At 40.6% G+C, this 19952-nt stretch overlaps 1 protein-coding gene across 1 annotated transcript in view; it reads right to left on the bottom strand.

Annotated features, from left to right (window-relative positions):
• Positions 1-19952, bottom strand: part of BLM (BLM RecQ like helicase) — a 90015-nt gene that overhangs the window by 20453 nt on the left and 49610 nt on the right. Inside the window, exons 13-16 of the mRNA XM_036844776.1 lie at positions 14323-14429; positions 12404-12564; positions 5420-5615; positions 3078-3268 (exon numbers count right to left, since the gene is read on the bottom strand). Of these exons, the coding sequence (XP_036700671.1) occupies positions 3078-3268; positions 5420-5615; positions 12404-12564; positions 14323-14429 (655 nt within the window). The remainder of the gene's footprint in view (positions 1-3077; positions 3269-5419; positions 5616-12403; positions 12565-14322; positions 14430-19952) is intronic.

Raw genomic sequence — 19952 nt, 5'->3', positions numbered from 1 at the left:
TCACACCCACTACCTAGCCTTACTAGTATCAGCAACCCTTTTGTTCTCCGACCGCTACCTCCTGCCTTTCTAACTCACACCATCTAGTTTCTGACTCCAGCAATCCACTGGGACAGCCTATCCATTGATTCTCGCCCTCAGATGTTCAGCTTCAATTCCAGAGCCGATCATTATAACATAACCTTTCATATACCTTCAACTCCCCTGCCCTTGGGTCACACTGTTTGACAAAACACATGAGATCCAGTTCTCCACCATTCCATGCTTACACCTGTGTAGCTGAACTTGGCAGGAGAAACACACACAACTATGTCGACTGTTTTCACTTTCAGTACAGGGCCACAAACCTCAAGTGGATCCTTAACGCTGCCAGGTAATCAATGATACATGCTTAGTCTACCTCTCTCTCATTCTCTTAAAATAGCAGTCAGCAAATTACGGCCCATGAGCTGTATGCCTGTTTTTGTAAATCAAATTTTATTGGAACACAACTATGGAAAAATCGGTGTATTTATTGTAATTTATGTCTGCTTTTGGGCTAAAATAGCAGAATTGAGTAGTTGTGACAGAGACTGCCCACAAAGCCTGAAATGTTGGGTTGGCCAAAAAGTTCATTTGGGTTTTTCCATAAGATCTTACGGAAACCCGAGTGAACTTTTTGGCCAAGCCAATATTTACCACCCTCTGGCCCTTTAAGATAAAGTTTGCTGACCCCGTCTTAGATGACAGTTTCACACTTTCTCCTTTCTCTTCAATCCCCACTCTTGTCCTGTCAGCTGACTACCTTGCCTCCTACTTTGCTGAGGAAACAAACAATCAGAAGAGAACTTTCAAAACTTCCTTCACTACGTCCATCCCCAGCACCTGCCCTGCATTTTCTCTTCTTTCTTCCTGTTATTATAGACGAACTACCCAAGCTCCTGTCTAAGCCAGTCTTTGTCCTTCTGCACTAGCTTCCAAGCCCCCTTGCTTACTCAGGGACACTGCTTCAGCAATTCTTCCCTCTCCTCACACATCAATTTCCATCCTCCGTAGGTACGTTCCTATCAGCACACAAATATATTATTTCTCCTGTCTCTTCTTGACTCCACTTCCCCTGGCAGCTACGGTTTCATTTCTCTGTTCATCCTTGAAGCAAAACTTGAAAGAATTCTCCATATGCACTGCCTCCAATTTTGCCCCTCTCCACTGAAACTGGTCAAGTCCAGGTCCCATATTTCCGCAGTGCTAAACCCAACGGTGACGTCTCGGTCCTTATGGTACTTGGCTCGGCAGCAGCAGGTGACTAGGTAGCGCTCCCTCCTCCCTGATGCATTCCTACGCTTAGCTGCCTTGGTCTTCCTCCTACCTCACTTGTTCTCTTTCCTGGTCTCCTCTCCTAGTTCTTCCTCTTCTCCTCAACCTCTTCAAGTCTCAGGGCTCAGTCTTCGGTTTTCTTCTCTTCTGTCTAAACTTATACCAGTGAAGATTTCATCTGCTTTCATGACTTCAAATTCAACTATATACCAACCACTCCCAGAGTTATGGTACCACCAGCCTCTCTTCAGAATTGCTGGATCCAAGACATATCTAACTCACTACACCCCAGACCAAACTCCTGATCTTCCCTGCCAGCCTTCCCCGAACGTCTCGGCTGAGGGCTGCTCCACTCTTCCAGTTTCTCAGCCCTCCAGGCACCGTTCTGGACGGCCTCACCTCTCCCCCTGGGGAGGCACGTGAGCTCCCTCACTACCCCTCAAAGGCACAGGCATGCCCCCCACCTCAGGGCCTCTGGTTTTGGCTTTAGCGAAGAACATCCGTATTTGAGAGCTGCTCAGCTAACTCCTTTCTTCAAGTCTTCGCTCAGGTCTCATCTTTGCAGTAAGACTTCCCTGGGCCACTGCATCCTGCACCCCATTCATCATTCCTGACTCCTTACACTGCTGTACTTTTCATCAAAGTTCTTTCCTCTTAACATGTACTTATAATGTATATTGTCTTTATTCAGCTTCCCTCTGCTAGAATGTAAGCTCCACAAGAGTAGGGATCTTTATATTTTTGTTCAGTGATGTATCCCAAACTCCTAGAACATTGCCTATCACAGAGCAGGCATTCAACAAATATTTGTTGAATGAGTGAACTGATTAGCAATGCTTACAGAGTGGGGTGTGGTGGGTTGAGATGGCCATAAATCCACAGATTCCACCCCAAGAGACAGTAAATCACCCTCTGCTTGGCTAGCGCTGCCTACGGTATCACAGTGATATGAATACATACATGTCTGTCTCCCCTCCCGTCTGTGAATTGGCCTATATCATGTTCATATGTGAATCCCCAGCACCTTGCAGATATTTCAAATAATATAACAACTGTGAAAATGCTCTGTAAACTGTGAAGTACAGTAGACATTAAAACGTAGAATTACCATGATAGGTACAACACAGTACCTAACGATTGAATTTAACAACCTCCCAAAGTTATTTTTAGGACAGATGATAGCAAACTCATCCTGAAGCTATTGCCCTTACTCTTTACAGTTTTTTAAAAACCAGTTTACAGAGTAATCTAATTGATCTGAATTCAAACACATAGTACACTAGTTATAACCCTTTTGAGAATGAAGATGTTTAAATATAATTAGAGTTGAATGTAAAATATTCTACCTGCCCACGTTGGATCTTTTTGGGTATTTACAGATTAATGATATTTCTTAAATATCCTATAAACCACCAAAACAGGTCCAGTCTGTTTAATAGTATTTCTGTGGAATATCCGTAGAACTAGATAGTTCTACGGATATTCCACAGAAATACTATTAAAATGTTCTACGGATATTCCACAGAAATACTATTAAAATGTTCTACGGATATTCCACAGAAATACTATTAAAATAGTTCTACGGATATTCCACAGAAATACTATTAAAATGTTTCTATTCCCAATTAACATGGGGAGGAAGCCATAGTCCCCTTGTTAAAATCCCTAGGACCCACTTACTGCAATCTAACTTGTATCTAACTTTTCTAAATTAAGAGAAGAAAAAAAAAAAATCTTGTCAAGTTCCTTATCACAAAGAATTTAAAACTTTCTTATTTTACCTTTGTTTTACAGCAATTATCACAAGAAACATCTGGGTATTTCTTACAAAAATAAGGATTAAATCCATTTTCGCCAAAGTAAGCCAAAAGCTGTATTCTCCTGCATTCTGTTATATTTTCGCAGTAATGTACCATACTATACAAATTATTGAAGTGAGTTTCTTTCGTATGATGGTTTCCATCTTTTTCCACTAAAAGAGATGAAGAACATAGTAAACATACTTATTAGAGTAGAAAAATAGAAAAGAATATCACAGAAATATTTAGAATAGGTTCATATAACTTTAAATATTAAATGAAATAACATTATTCATAGCATTATATATCAACATGACATGAATCTATATTATAATTAACTGAATATTTATGTTCATCTTCAAGATTGTAGTTTTGCAGGAATAAACATAGGTTGTCAGGAGTAGCTGAAAAAATTTTGCAGCTCATTATTCCCAACGATAAATATCTGAATTATATTTACTATATTTATCAGACAAGGATGTACTGAACCCAGCATCCAAAGTAAGCAGAGCATGGAGCCATGGCAGTGGGCTGTGCATCTCCCTGAGTATCTGGGATCAAAGTGGTTAAGCCAGTGGTTCTGAAACTATGTACCAAGGACCCCCCAGGGCTGGGGTGGGTGCTGCAATGAACGCACAGGGGTGCTGGCAGGTGTTTTAAATTTAAGGGAAACACAGCAATACCTGACATCTGTTGAACACCACACAAGCAACTAGTTGGAGGTAGTTTATGATGTGCTACTTTCCTTCTAATGACATTGTGAAGCTGAAATTTTGGCAGTTGCTATGATAAAAATAAGTACCTCCAAAAAATCAATGTGAAACAGGAAATGAGGGTGGCAGTGTCCAATCTGATTCCAAGGTTTGAGAACAACATGTACATACTTTTCATTTGTAAGCAATTGTTGTTAGTTAAAAATGAAATAAAAATTTTTTTTTCTGGTTTATGAGTATTATTTTTTTCAAATGGTTGCTGAGTGTTTAGCATTTAAATACTAAATTATTTGGACCTAACTTAATATAGGTTCTGCTTAAAAACACAAATGGATGCACTAAGTTTAAAAGTTTCATTTTTGCACTGAGAATTATCTTGGTATAGTGCAAGGGACATGGACTTTGCAATCAGATGAACCTGGATTCCATCAGGGCTCTGCCACTTACCTAGCTCTGTATCTCATTTTCCTCTTCTGTAAAACGAGGAGAATAATAGTAGTATCTTTTAGGGTTGTTGTGAAGATTAAATGAAGTGATATACGTAAAGCATTTAAGACAGCAGCATATAGTAAGTGCTAAGGAAACTTTATCATCATTATCACTACCCTTCCCCTTACCGCTGCTGCTGCTCTTGGGGGCAAGTTACAAAACCTTTCTGAAGCTCACTTTTCTCATGGGACTATCTCAAAAGCTAGTGGTTACAAGCAAATAAGGTGAACATTACTTGGCACAGAGCTTGGTAAGCGCCATTTCCCGTGCTCAGTATCTCTGCCAGAGTTCATTCAAAAGTGGTCTCAAAAGAGGCAATTTTACTTATTTATCTATTAGAAGGGGACTGGTTCAATAAACATGGAATACCATACTATGGAATTCTATGTAGTCAAGCTATGTGTACTAGTTGGAGTCATAATTACACCCTAGTGTTGACTGGAAAAAAAATCAGGTCAACATATACATATTAAAAAAGCACATTTATATAACAACTATAAATAGAGTATAACCTTTAAAAATTGTGAATCACTACGTTGTACACCTGAAACTTATATAATACTGTAAATCAACTACATCTTAGGAAAAAAAAAGCACATATAATGGAATCGCATTTATATTGTAAAAAACCTGCATTTGGGAAAGGTAAATATCAAATATAAGATATTGCCTAACTCCAATGAAGAGGTAAAGGGATGAGATAGGAGAGGGCTATGTAGGGGTTTTACATCCTAACCTGGACGGTGGTACATGACAATTCATTATTTTTTTCCATTTTACCTTTCTGCATGTTTGAAATATGTTACATACAAGGATGCATGCATAAATCGGGCCTGGAAGGATACAAAGGAAATCAGTAACTGGAGTTATTTCTTAGGGCAGGACTGCATACGAGGCATGATTTGGAAAATTTTCAGTCTTCAACACATCTGTATCATTTGAATTTTACATAACAAGCATGTAATACTTTTATTCTAAACATGAACTAAAATAAAACTTCCATATCTATCTAAGTGCCTCTATTTTAAGGAAAACTGGACCCAAAACACCACAACTGCAGGGGTAGATGACAATCACGAGACTGAGGAGGACAGCATGTGTCCCCGATGGAGCTCAGCTTACTTAGTATAAGCCTCTTCAGTCTGGTCACATCGTGGTAGGTATAGAAGAGCAGGCAGTGAGAGATTTCCCCATCTCTTCCAGCTCTGCCAGATTCTTGGTAGTAACCCTCCATGGATTTAGGGAGGGATGCATGGATCACAAATCGCACATCAGGTTTGTCAATCCCCATTCCAAATGCGATCGTTGCACAGATAACCTGATGTAAAAGCAAAAGCTTATTAGGCTCATAATGCATTTAAAGGAACATTTTTTAAATCAATCAATCAATCAATCAATCAATTAATTTTTGGCTGCATTAGGTCTTTGTTGCTGCGTGCGGGCTTTTTCTTTAGTTGCGTTGAGCGGGGGCTACTCTTCGTTGTGGTGCGTGGGCTTTTCATTGTGGTGGCTTCTCTTGTTGTGGAGCATGGGCTCTAGAGTGCAGGCTCAGTAGTTGTGGCACACGGGCTTAGTTGCTCCGCAGCATGTGGGATCTTCCCGGACCAGGGCTCAAACCCGTGTCCCCTGCACTGGCAGGCGGTTTCTTAACCACTGAGTCACCAGGGAAGCCCTAAAGGAACATTTTAATGATAGATGCTTCTAGAAGCTTTATCTTCTATTTTACTTTAAAATGTACTCATTATATAAGAGTCTAGTATCTTAACTTGGTTCCATTATTTAGCATGACTAATATGAGATTTTCATATTGATAATTTGCAGTTCTATTCAGACCCAAGAAAGTAAAGAGAAGCTCGGTGTGGCAGGCACTTGCTTGTGTGATTTGGTGCTATCACCAAGGGAGCCAGGATCAGCAGCAGTCGCCTCCTAATGTGTTACCACTGTTTGCTCTCGTATGTTTTTGATATGGAGGTGTGGGGGTGTGGCTCACCCAGCCATGATATCCCTGTTGCCCCGGTAACTATGTTTCTCAGGAGCTCTGGTTGTTCCCAGGGCTTGGGCTTTTAGAGGTCACTGCTGCTAGATTTTCCAATGATTCAGGAAGAGTGGCGTTCTCACCTGTTCCAGGTGAGAACTTACTATCCATTTTTCCAGTGGTAGCAAGTGATCACACCCCAGCTCCTTTTATTCATCAGCTAATTTCAGAGTCAAAACTTGTGAAAATTTTATTGGAACTCATGTGGGCAAAAGTCTGAGAGTTGCTTATACTAGGGGAAAAAAAAGGCTGGAGACTGTGGATCTTGGTCTATGCAAATTACTCAGTGGAAGCAAGGTGATAGCTAAATTTCAGGAGCTTGATATATCAGTTTTTAGTAAAAAATCTCTTTCAAGCCTATCCATTTCAGTGGCAAATTTAGGACCTATAACCAAGCCAAAAATATTATATCTCCAGGCAAAATTACATTATACAAATAAAGCCGCAAGCCTTTTTTACCACCTAAAAAAATGAATTGCTACTTCAAAAATAGTATTTCAAAAGCAACTGGACGATCTGGCAGCCAGATTGAGGCTAATGACATGATTTCAGTAACTGTAAGTACCACAGCTAGGAACTGCACGCCATGGATGGCAGACGGGGGTGCTCATCAATGCTGGAGATGCTGGTGGCCTGTACTTTAGGTCAGCCATCCATCTAAATTTATGGCACTGCGATCAAAGGCGAATCTCCTTGGAAAGAGAAAGTCTACTGTAGTCTCTAGAGGTGGGAGAGCAGGTGGAGAGGCTGTAAAGCAAGGTGTGTCAGCCCACAGGCGCACAGGTTTCCAAGAAGCCTGGGTGCGTCTCCCAAGGTCGGGTGAGCACAGGGCTGTGAGGGAGGCTGCAAGCTCATGAGGTGACTATGACACTAACGCCTTCTGAGACTCTTTATTTCTTATAACTGGGAATACTGGCTTTGTGGAGTTGTTAATTCCTTCTTTATTTCTGTGTTGCTTTTAAAACTTCAGGCTAGGGACTTCCCTGGTGGCACAGTGGTTAAGAACCTGCCTGTCAACGCAGGGGACACGGGTACGAGCCCTGGTCCAGGAAGATCCCACATGCCGCAGAGCAACTAAGCCCGTGCGCTGCAACTACTGAGCCCACGCGCCACAACTACTGAAGCCTGCACACCTAGAGTCTGTGCTCCGCAACAAGAGAAGCCACCGCACTGCAACGAAGAGTAGCCCCCACTCGCCGCAACTAGAGAAAGCCCATGCACAGCAACGAAGACCCAACGCAGACAAAAAAGAAAAACCCAAAAAACAAAAAAACTTCAGGCTACCATCGTATCTTTGTGAAGAAAAACAACCAAGTTTTATTCTATCCCACAAATCTAGTAAGATCAAGGCTGTCCAGTTGGTTATATTATTATACCTTGACTGTGAGGATTAGCTACTCTGAGAGCAGAAACAATTAGATTAAAAAAAAAAAGCTCACCAATTAAAAAAACTATATATTTGATCAAAGTGTTTTATATATAAAAATATGTATACATGTATGTATGTATGTTATAGAATATACTATATATAAAGAATTAAAGAACTTTAAAAAATTGGCTTTCTTTTTTCTTATTAGTTTTCTATTCAATTTTTTTATGGTTGAGATTACACACTTTTGAATTATATTTTTCCCTACATTTATCCATCATTAACATTTGAACATTTTCATATCATTAAAAAATTCTTCATAAACCATTTTTTAATGGCAGGGATGTACCATAATGTAACCAATCATGCTCTCAGGACATTTAAGCTATTTACTATTAAAAATAACACTGATGTAAATTCCACACCCATGTTTCAGATTTGAGGCTCTTAAATATGGTCTACCACACTGTTTTCCAGAAAGGCTCTCACGAGTACTACAGGAAATCGTCTCTGACAACACTGTCCCCGACAGTTAATAAAAGTTTGCTAATACAAGAGGTAAATATGATCTCACTGTTTTAAATTTTAATTCCTTTGATTATTAGCAAAATTGCACTTAAAAATTTTGTATTTAGCCCTCTGTAGTTCCTCCTTTCCAACAGTTTCTTGATAGCCTTGCGTAATTTACTATTTGAGACTCATGTTTTTCTTCTCACAATTTTACAAGCTCTTCATTATGTTTTATTTGAGGAAGCTATAGTTCCCATTTTGCTGTTGCCTTTAATTTTTGTTTTACAGATATAGAAGTGTTTAGTTGTTTAGGTTTTTAATCATTTCTAGCAATTACTTCCTTTTGGGCTGTTTTTAAGCTTAGGTTCTCTTTCACTCAGTGTGCATACATTTAAAAATATCTGTACCTTTATTTACCTATAATTAACTTTGATATGAGGACTCAGAACGATTCTCCCCATCAGGTAACCAGTACCACTAGTTGAATAATCTTCCTTTCCTGATTAATTTTATTTTATTTTATTTTATTTTTTTTAAATAATGGCTGTATTTCCCTGTGCTGTACAATACATCCTTGTCGCTTATCTTTTTTTTTTTTTTTTTTTTAATTTTATTTATTTATTTATTATTTATTTTTGGCTGTGTTGGGTCTTCATTTCTGTGCGAGGGCTTTCTCCAGTTGCGGTGAGCGGGGGCCACTCTTCATCGCGGTGCGCGGGCCTCTCACTATCGCGGCCTCTCTTGTTGCGGAGCACAGGCTCCAGATGCGCAGGCTCAGCAATTGTGGCTCACGGGCCCAGTTGCTCCGCGGCATGTGGGATCTTCCCAGACCAGGGCTCGAACCCGTGTCCCCTGCATTGGCAGGCGGATTCCCAACCACTGCGCCACCAGGGAAGCCCTCCTGATTAATTTTAAATGCCTTCCTTATCATATATTGTTTTTACCTGTTTTCCAGTCTATTTCTGGATTTCTGTTCCATTGATCTTTAACATATTGCAAAGCCAGTGTTCGTGTGTTATTATTTTCTTGCCAAATTATTTTGGTTATTTTCACTTAAATATTCTTCCAGGCAAACTTTGGGAAAAGTTTATCAAAGGAAGAAAACACTGCAATTTTGATTAGCTACATATTAATTTGGGAAGAATGCCTTCTACAGTTATGTCAGTGAAAATAAACCAGTATTTTACATACCTGAAAAAGCCTTTCTATTGTTTCCAACATAAATGACAATGAGCTGGCGTGAAACTCTTCAGTCCCAGCCTTCCCTCTCCTGATTCTGGAGATAGTTCGCTTCTGTTTTTTTAATTTAGTGTAACTGTCTCAGGCAAGTCTATTACTCGTTCTTCTTTTTTTTTTTTTTTAATTTTATTTATTTATTGATTGATTTTTGGCTGCGTTGGGTCTTCGTTGCCGTGTGCAGGCTTTCTCTAGTTGCAGCGAGCGAGGTCTACACTTCATTGCGGTGCGTGGGTTTCTCATTGCAGTGGCTTCTCTTGTTGTGGAGCATGGGCTCTAGGCACATGGGCTTCAGTAGTTGCAGCACGTGGGCTCAGCAGTCGTGGCTCGCGGGCTCTAGAGCGCAGGCTCGCTATTTGTGGCGCACGGGCTTAGTTGCTCCGCGGCATGTGGGATATTCCCGGACCAGGGATCGAACCCGTGTCCCCTGCATTGGCAGGCGGATTCTTAACCACTGCGCCACCAGGGAAGTCCCTCTCGTTCTTTGTTGAGTAAACTATTTCTTTACCTTCATGAATACAATTTCTTATAACTGTAAATCAAACAAAATGTTCTGAACTATGTCTAAATGTAAGTTTTTCCCCAGTGATTTTGAGATAACTCTTAAATTTGTTACATATTTGTTATGTATTTATTTATAATACATTTGACTACTCTAGAGATCTCAACTATCCCTATTTCTTTTTTGGGTATACTTATTCTTAGGCTGAACCCCTACTCTCCCAGCTACCAATAATTTTTTTGTTTTTTTCCGTTCAATTTTCATATGTTTTTTTCCCCTTCACATTCTCAAGTTATTCACTACATCACTGATTCAAATGTCTGCATTGAATTGAACCATTTGTGTCTTGATATATAATTCTATTTGTTTTGTTTTTCTTGTATTTTCTTATCTGGATAAACTGACTTTTTATTTATCCCTTCATCTCAGCCTCTTCATAACATCTTCTTATGGCAAACTGTTTCTAGTTCATATAAGTCAAGTCTTCTTAAATCTTTCTGAGGATATTAAGCTGATATTCTCTAAGATTTCCTTTTGTTTTCCCTCAGGAAATAATTTTGAGAGATACTTTTCCTTCTGAATCTTCACGGTAATGATTTCTTTTTTTATGAGCTGAAAACTTCATAGGCTACAAAAAAATTATTAGTCATTCTCCTCAAATTCATCCTTGTACGTAGAGAGATCTATCCAAGTTTCATATTTACCACAGTATGGGATGCCCTAGAGTGTTCTTGCTTCCTTCTTGATCTACTTGGGTGACAAATTTATCCTCTCAGAAGTAGATGCTCAACATCATTAGTTATTAGGGAATGCAAACAAAAATCACAACGAGATACCACTTTACATACACTAGGATGGATATAGTAAAAAAAGACAGTAATAAGTGTTGGTGAGATGGAGACATTGGAACCTCATACACTGCTGGTAGGAATGCAAAATTTTGTAGCTGCTTTGCAAAACAGTTTGGCAGTTCCTCAAAAAGTTAAACAGAGTTTCCACATGACTGAGCAATTCCAATCTTACATCTACCCAAGAGAACTGAAAACATGTTCACACAAAAACCTGTACAGAAATGTTCACAGACGCATTATTCACAATAGTCAAAAAGTGGATACAGGGACTTCCCTGGTGGTGCAGTGGTTAAGAATCCGCCTGCCAGTGCAGGGGACATGGGTTCGAGCCCTGGTCCGGGAAGATCCCACATGCTGCAGAGCAACTAAGCCAGCGTGCCACAACTACTGGGCCTGCGCTCTAGAGCCTGTGAGCCACAGCTACTGAACCCGCATGCCTAGAGCCCGTGCTCCACAGCAAGAGAAGCCACCGCAATAAGAAGCCCGCACACTGCAGTGAAGAGTAGCTCCCGCTTGCTGCAACTAGAGAAAGCCCGCACGCAGCAACAAAGACCCAATGCAGCCAAAAAAAAAAAAAAAAAAAAGTGGATACAACCCAAATGTCTACCAACTGATGAATGGATAACAAACTGTGGTACTTCCATACAATGGAATATTATCCAGCCACAAAAAGGAGTGACGTACTGATACATGCTACAATATGGATAAATCTTGAAAACATGATAAGTAAGAGGAATCAGTCACAGAAGAACACATATTGTATGATTCCATTTATATGAAATGTCCAGAATAGGAAACTATAGAGACAGATTAGTAGTAGTTAATAGATTAGTGGTTGCCAAGGACTGGCTGTTAGGGGAGTGAGGAGTGACTGCTAGTAGATATGGGGTTTCTTTCTGGGATGATGAAATGTTCTGGAATCAGACAGTGGTGACGGTTGCACGACCTTGTGAATGTACTAAACTCCACTGACTTGTAAACTTTGGAAGGGGGAATTGTATGGTATGTGAATTACATCTCAATAAAAAGTTTTTTTGATTTAAGAAAGAAAAAGTGGTTTCCCTGGTGGCGCAGTGGTTAAGAATCCACCTGCCAATGCAGGGGACATGGGTTCAAGCCCTGGTCCAGGAAGATCCCACATGCCACAGAGCAACTAAGCCCGTGCACCACAACTACTGAGCCTGCACTCTACAGCCCGTGAGCCACGACTACTGAGCCTGTGGGCCACAACTACTGAGCCCACGTGCCACAACTACTGAAGCCTGTGCGCCTAGAACCCATGCTCCACAACAAGAGAAGCCACCGCAGCAAGAAGCCCGAGCACCGCAACGAATAGTAGCCTCTGCTCACCACAACTAGAGAAAGCCTGCATGCAGCAATGAAGATCCAATGCAGCCAAAAACAAACAAACAAATAAATAAAATAAATTTAAAAAAAAAGAAAGAAAAAGCAACTTTAGATGTCTCAAAAAACATCAGTTTTTAAATGTGCCTTATTTTGATGTTTACTATCTTTAAGGTGAAAACAATTTTCATCCTACATGTACGAGGTGGCTTATATACTATAAAATATTGTTTCCTTTGTTTATTTTTAAAAATGTTACCTGGCAGCCATCCTGATTAATCCACTTGTGCTGTACTTCATCTCTGGCAGAGTCACTGAGGCCAGCATGATACGCCAGAGCAGCGAGACCATCTTTCTGTAATGTGTCAGCCACTGTGTCACATTCTCGCCTGGAGAGGCAGTAAATTATCCCTGAGTCATCTGCCAAGAAACCAAAACAGTATTGTGAAACGAGGACTTTTAACATAAAGAACACAACCTACATTATGATATCTGAATTGTAAACAGAGGTATAGTTTTCTCCATAGTTTTCTTACAGCAGAGGAAAACCACATAGGTAGAATAAGTCAAGCAACGGATCACGTGCACTGGAAATGACAAGATTTAACCTTTAATCCTGTCCCTCCAAATAACTCCTTAGGTAGACCTGGAGGAACCCTGGGCCCTGTTTCACACTTGCTATAAAATGGAAAGGCACTCTTACACAAACTTTGTAGAAAGCATATGGCAATACCTATCAAGAGCCTTAGAAATGCTCCTACTTTTTCATTCAGTTTCTTTCTAGGAAACAAATCTAGGAAATAAAGTGATCCAAGGACTTATTATACAAGAAGTTTTGTTTATAATTTTTTAAATTAGAAAAATCTTAAGGGCCAGCATTAGGACAATAATTAAGAAAGGAATTTATAAACTAAAACATATTGCGGGGCTTCCCTGGTGGCGCAGTGGTTGAGAATCTGCCTGCCAATGCAGGGGACACGGGTTCGAGCCCTGGTCTGGGAAGATCCCACATGCCGCGGAGCAGCTAGGCCCGTGAGCCACAACTACTGAGCTTGCGCGTCTGGAGCCTGTGCTCCGCAACGGGAGAGGCCGCAACAGTGAGAGGCCCGCGCACCGTGATGAAGAGTGGCCCCCGCTCGCCGCAATTGGAGAAAGCCCTCGCAAAGAAACAAGACCCAACACAGCCAAAAATAAATAAATAAATAAATAAATTCATTTTTTTTTTAAAAAAAGCAAAGCCCAAGAGGATTAAAAAAAAAAAAATACTGTTTAAAACATATTGCAACTATTAAGTGTTTTCTAAGTTTTTAAAACGACATGAGAAAATGTTCAAAATATAAAACAGGGTAAGGGTAGAAACACTGTATATACAGTATGCTAATGGAAAGAAAAATGCATACAAAAATTATTGGAAGGAGATAAACCAAAATGGTAACCGTGACTTGTCCTATGGTAAGGCTTGTCTTTTGATTCTTTTTTTTTGTTGCTTTCTAAATTCTCTTCACTATATTTATTGCTGTTTGTATGTATGTTATTTTTAAAATCAAAAAATAAAAGGTATTAAAGAAAAAGTCATCTCTCTGTGGCAGAGCCAAAGATACAGATACACACACAAGCTATTATTTATATTAGGTGCCTGGGAGGGGGGACTGGAAAAGGAAATTACTGACTTTTTCTTGGTCTATCTCTGCATTGTTTGATTTATTCAAACAAATACGTATACTAATTAAAGAAAATGAAATAGAGATGTTTAACAAAAAAATTCTCCATGGAAAAGTAGAAAAGAGGTTACATGGAAAACTACCATGAATTTCAGAATCTCGTTTTAGTTAATATAACTCAAAGGCAGACACACTTGGGAGAAGGCACTAAAACAGAGCTGTGTAATTCATTAACTGATAGAAGCCAGAGGAATGACAGTGAAACCATGAATTACAATACAGGCGTGTAGAAGGGAGTATTTAATATACTTTTTGTTAGGGTTTATTGTTAACAAACCAAATGAGATTTTATAATTTCCAGAATTGAGAGAGTTGCAATATTCTGCTCTATGAATAGCAAGTTAGTGCTATCATAATGAGAAAAGAAATGTTTAATATGCAATTTTATATATTCAATTGTGGTACTAAAAAAACATTTATTATTTCTAGACATGATTTATCACATGGCTGTACTCACGTGGGTGATGCTTTCTGATCCATTCTAAGCAATCAAATGCCACCTTTTTTGGTTTTTTGGGTAACACGTAGTATTTTAGATTATGTCTATTGAAGCTCATGCTAAACCTAAAAGAAGTCACAAACATAAAATTTTGTTATTATGAGAAAATATAGTTTTAGCCATCTTCAAAAATTAAATGCTGATTTTCCACAATGCAAACCTAATTATCAAGTTGTCTTAAATTGAATATAGCTACTGGCAGCTTACATGATAAAACACAGATAGAAGTTAGGTTAAGGATTAAGAATGGTGATAAGGAGGGAATGTCTACGGGACTAGTTAACAAAGAATCAGAAGGAATGCAGAAGAGAAAAACCTGCAGAAAAGACAGGAGCCCAGTCTCCAAGATGAGGTGGATTAAAAGCAGAGATGGCTAAAACGTTATTTAAAAGATTAAGAAAATCATAGAGAAAACATACATAACTTTAGGCCACTAACACCCCCAAATTTTGACTGTGTACAGAAGAGCGAGGAGCTGGTTGCAGGGCTGCAGGAGCTCAAGCCTACAGACCCTGATCACTGTACTTTGGCTATGCGCCCAAGGGGAGCGTGGCTGACTCTGAGACAGATGTGCTCCTCTTTCTCTGGCCTTTTGCTCTTGGTCCCGCACTTCCTCCCACTTCCTTAGTGAGCTCTTCCTCTCCATTATGTCCTTTCTTGTGCTTCAGTCTCTTCTGTGAACTCTTCCCTTTTATCTCTGCATATGTTCCAATCTTAAAACCAACAAAAGCTTCTCTTGACCCTATGTACATTCCACTGCAGCTGGCATCCCTCCTCGTTCTTTCCCTCCAAAGGCAAGTTTCTAAGAAGACTCATGCCCCCAACCAACCAACCATACATCCAATTTCAACTCTCATCATTTCCATTCTGGCTTTTGCCATTACCATTCTACCAAAATTGTTTTAGCAAAGCTTTTATTTTATTTACTTATTTTGTGGCCACACCATGCGGCACGCGGGATCCTAGTTCCCCGACCAGGGATGGAATCCGCACCCCTTGCGGTGGAAGCGCACAGACTTAATCACTGGACCACCAGGGAAATCCTATCAAAGCTTTTAAAAACTGAAGGATAAGGGAATTGTTACAGGGCCCTTGGCCCTGACGACACCCTCCAGCTGTGCCAGGTTCCAACATTGCCATGGGAAGGAGAGAGAACACTATCTAATGAGTTAAAGTCAGAGCACAAAGACATCTCAGTGCCTGGGTGGATGGAAGGAAACAAAGAGACCATGAACAGCAATAACCTGTGGTAAGGAGGTTGCCTCTAGACAGGGGGTGGGGATCAGAGGGAGGAAAGATGGGGAATAAAGCCATTGCCTTTCTGTCTTTGTATCTAAGTCCAAGCTAGATGGGTCCAGGTTTTGTTGCCATTGATAAGATAAACATTTAGTTTTAGGACTAAAGAACGCAACACTTCACATGTGGAGGGCAGCAGTCGTGTTCCTGAAGGGGCTGCAATACAGATAAGAAGGCCATGCAGTAGGCAGTGGTAATCTTTCAACTGCATGTGGGGCGCGCACTGGTCTGTAAGTTAGTTAGTTAGCTAGTTACTTATTTATTTATTTATTTATGGCTGCGTTGGGTCTTTGTTGCTGCGCATGGGCTTTCTCTAGTTGTGGCGAGCGGGGGTTACTCTTTGTTGCAGTACACGGGCTTCTCATTGAGGTGGCTTCTCTTGTTGCGGAGCACGGGCTCTAGGCGTGCAGGCTTCAGTAGTTGTGGCACAGGGACTCAGTAGTTGTGGCTCGCGGGCTCTAGAGTGCAGGCTCAGTAGTTGTGGCTCGCGGGCTTAGTTGCTCCGCGGCATGTGGGATCTTCCCAGACCAGGGCTCGAACCTGTGTCCCCTGCACCGGCAGGCAGATTCTTAACCACTGCGCCACCAGGGAAGCCCCACGCACATTGGTCTTTTGTCAGACCTCATTCTCTTACCTCTCCACGTTGTTGGCTATCCTTACCGAAAACTCTATTAGTGCTCACACCTGTGGGGTTTCTCCCCCTTACCTCTCTTGATTTCTTCCTCTCCTTCTCTCCTTTCCTTGCTTACTCCTTAAATGAGAATCACCCCCCAAAATGCTTGGCTCTTCTTTCTTCTTCCCCTATATTATCTTCTTCAGGGACCTCACCCTCACTGCTTTAAACAGCACCAAATATCATTCCTGCGAGTCCCAACTTTCACCCCCAGCTTAGACCTCTTTTCAGAGTTCTAAACCACAGTCCAACTTCTTTCAGGTCAGTGGTCTAAAATCGGGGTGTGCATACCCCTAGGGTTCACAAAGACTTTCCAAAGGTACATGAGCAAAGACAATTTTAAAGGAATCAATTTCCAGATCCTCTGTTTTCACACTTACGAATTTCCCCCTAAAAGATGGATCTGAGAATGCCTGTAGTCAGGACTCCCTGCTTGTTACTCCTGCCCCGTTTTTTCCTTTTACAATTGTCTCTCACTTTTGGAAAACAAACAAATTTTACTCTTCACCCATTCTCGACTTTACCACTGTGCATTGTTTTGGACATAAAAACCTCCAGTACACCAAACAAAACAAATTGAAATATAGTATGGGTGTAGATGAAACTTTCTCTAATCCAAATACCAGAAACGCTTGGTAGGGCTTCATGTCTCTAAGTGTTTTACATTATTTCTGTTAAGGGTAAAGTATAACATCAGGAATAAAGTATTTTGGCCTTTATTGGGGTGTTCCGATTTCAGATATACTGAGAGTAAGGTGGTGGGAGAGAAGATGATTCTCACTTTATGAAGTTGCTTCTTTCATTCCTATTGTCATAGAACGCATTACTCTGAGAGTCTTGTGAGACTACTGCTAAACAGTACTTTGAAACCATCCCTCTTAAGATATCATTTAGGGCTTCCCTGGTGGTGCAGTGGTTAAGAATCCGCCTGCCAATGCAGGGGACATGGGTTCGAGTCCTAGTCCGGGAAGATCCCACGTGCCGCGGAGCAACTAAGCCCATGCACCACAACTACTGAGCCTGCACTCTAGAGCCTGCGAGCCACAACTACTGAAGCCCGCATGCCTAGAGCCCGTGCTCCACAACAAGAGAAGCCACCGCAGTGAGAACCCCGTGCACCGCAACAAAGAGTAGCCCCTGCTCGCTGCAACTACAGAAAGCCCGCGCGCAGCAACGAAGACTCAACGCAGCCAAAAATAAATAAATAAAATAAATGTTTAAAACATGCTGAAAAATATCCATTAAAAAAAAGATATCGGGCTTCCCTGGTGGCGCAGTGGTTGAGAATCTGCCTGCCAATGCAGGGGACACGGGTTCGAGCCCTGGTCTGGGAAGATCCCACATGCCACGGAGCAACTGGGCCCGTGAGCCACAACTACTGAGCCTGAGCGTCTGGAGCCTCTGCTCCGCAACAAGAGAGGCCGCGATAGTGACAGGCCCGCGCACCGCGATGAAGAGTGGCCCCCACTCGCCGCAACTGGAGAAAGCCCTCACACAGAAACGAAGACCCAACACAGCCAAAAATAAACATAATAAATAAAAATTAAAAAAAAAAAAAAAAAGCTATCATTTATATGTACAAAACACTCAGAGATCTTTTAGTGCTTGAAATGGCGGAAGAACGTGTAGCAGATTGTGGCAAAAAAGACGGTAGATAAAGGACTTCATATGCCCATAGACTCTTTTGATTGTTCTGTTAATCATTTACAATCACTGCCACAGCAAAGGAAACTGCAGTCCTGATAAAATTAAGGCATAAAAAGAATTGCCCAGGAATACAAATGATGTAGATATTCTTGAAACTTATTTGATATGATTTGGGCTTAAGTTGGGAATGGTGCATGAGTTTCCCTACCAATAGGAATGCTGAAATGATTATACACAAGAATGGCTTTACTGCTCTTCCCTACATTTTACACTACACTTTAATTTCAGAACCATGTTTTATACATTAAAAAAAAAAAAAAGCTTTGGGTTAAAAAAAGAGAGACAACAGCAAGTGCTGGTGGAATCAGAACCCACTATACAACTGGTGGGAATGTAAAATGGTGCAGCCACTTTGGGAAACAGTCTGGCAGTTCTTCAAAAGGTTAAAGATAGTTACCATACGACCCAACAATTCCACTCCTGGGTATACACCCAAGAGAAAAGAAAATACAGGTACACACAAAACCTTTTGTTTGTGAATGTTCATATGCAGTTCAAACCCATGTTGCTCAAGGGTCCACTGTATTCACACAATTTGTTATCATGAGAAAGTTAACAGTCTCTTAGAGTTCATTACATATAATATATCTTACTTGGCCTGTTGGAAAATGGGATGTTTGGAATTAACAGATATTCTAGTTAGAGAGAGTTCACATCAATTGATGAATGGATAAATAAAATGTGGAATGCCTATTCAATGGAAGATTATTCACCCATAAAAAGGAATGAAGTTCTGATATGTGTTACAACACGGATGACCCTTGAACACAGGTTAAGTGAAAGAAGATGGGCACAAGTGAGGAGAGAATGGGGAGTGACTGCTGAGTACTAGGTTTCTTTTCGGGGTGATGAAAATGTTCTAAACTTAGATTCGGGGGATGGTTGCACAACTCTGAAAATACAAACAAACGCACTAAATTCTAACCTTTAAATGGGTGAATTTTGTGGTGTGTCAATTATATCTCAATAGTTTCTTTTCTAAAAAAGCTTTGGATTCCAAAATATCTTCACGAAGGGAGTACTGATGTTGCCATTAAAATGGTAAATATTTTTAGGTCCAGGGTGTCGAACTCATGTCATTTTAAGTGATGTGTCAGGAAATGGAATCAATTTGCGCTCAGCTCTTGTTGCTCTTGGAACTGAGGCACTGTCATGAGGATACGCACTAAGTAGTTTATGTGAACTGAAAAACAAAGTTAGAATTTTTTTTTATAGGTAAGAAAATAAGTTTGGCCAATTGGTTTGGCAATGACAACTGGCTTTGCCAGTTAGGTTATATGGTAGTCATGTGCCATTGTTTGAATAGTTTTGACAAAACTATTATTTAAAAGCATATCAGGGATCTCCCTGGTGGTCTAGTGGTTAAGAATCTGCCTTCCAATGCAGGGGACGTGGGTTCGATCCCTGGTTGGGGAACTAAGATCCCACATGCTGCCAGGCAACTAAACCCATGCGCTACAACTACTGAGCATGCGGGTCACAACTAGAGAGCCCTGTGCCACAACTACAGAGCCCACACGCCCTGGAGCCTGTGCGCTACAACTACTGAGCCCATGTGTCACAACTAGAGAGAAGCCCGCACCCTGCAACGATGAGCCCGCTCACTGCAGCAGAGGATCCAGCATGCCCCAGCGAAGATCCTAGTAACAGAAACTAAGAACCGACGCAGCCAAAAATTAAAGAAATAAATACTAAAAAAAAAAAAAAGTTGAGGACTAGGAAAGCATATTAGGAGTCCCTCCACACAGCAGACAGATAAGCTCTTTGAAGGACTGGTATAAAGAAAATTATTTAAAAAAAAGAAAAGCATATCACCTGATTAAAAATAAATGTAAAAAATATACTAGGAAAGGTGTACTGAAACTAATAGTATTTTGATTTCCCCAACTCCTTCAAATATACTGGACACAAG

This window comes from Balaenoptera musculus, chromosome 2, assembly GCF_009873245.2.
Source record: "Balaenoptera musculus isolate JJ_BM4_2016_0621 chromosome 2, mBalMus1.pri.v3, whole genome shotgun sequence".
Lineage (NCBI taxonomy): Eukaryota > Metazoa > Chordata > Mammalia > Artiodactyla > Balaenopteridae > Balaenoptera > Balaenoptera musculus.
The sequence above is the reverse complement of the archived record's forward strand: the minus strand, read 5'-3'. Positions and strand labels throughout refer to the sequence as shown.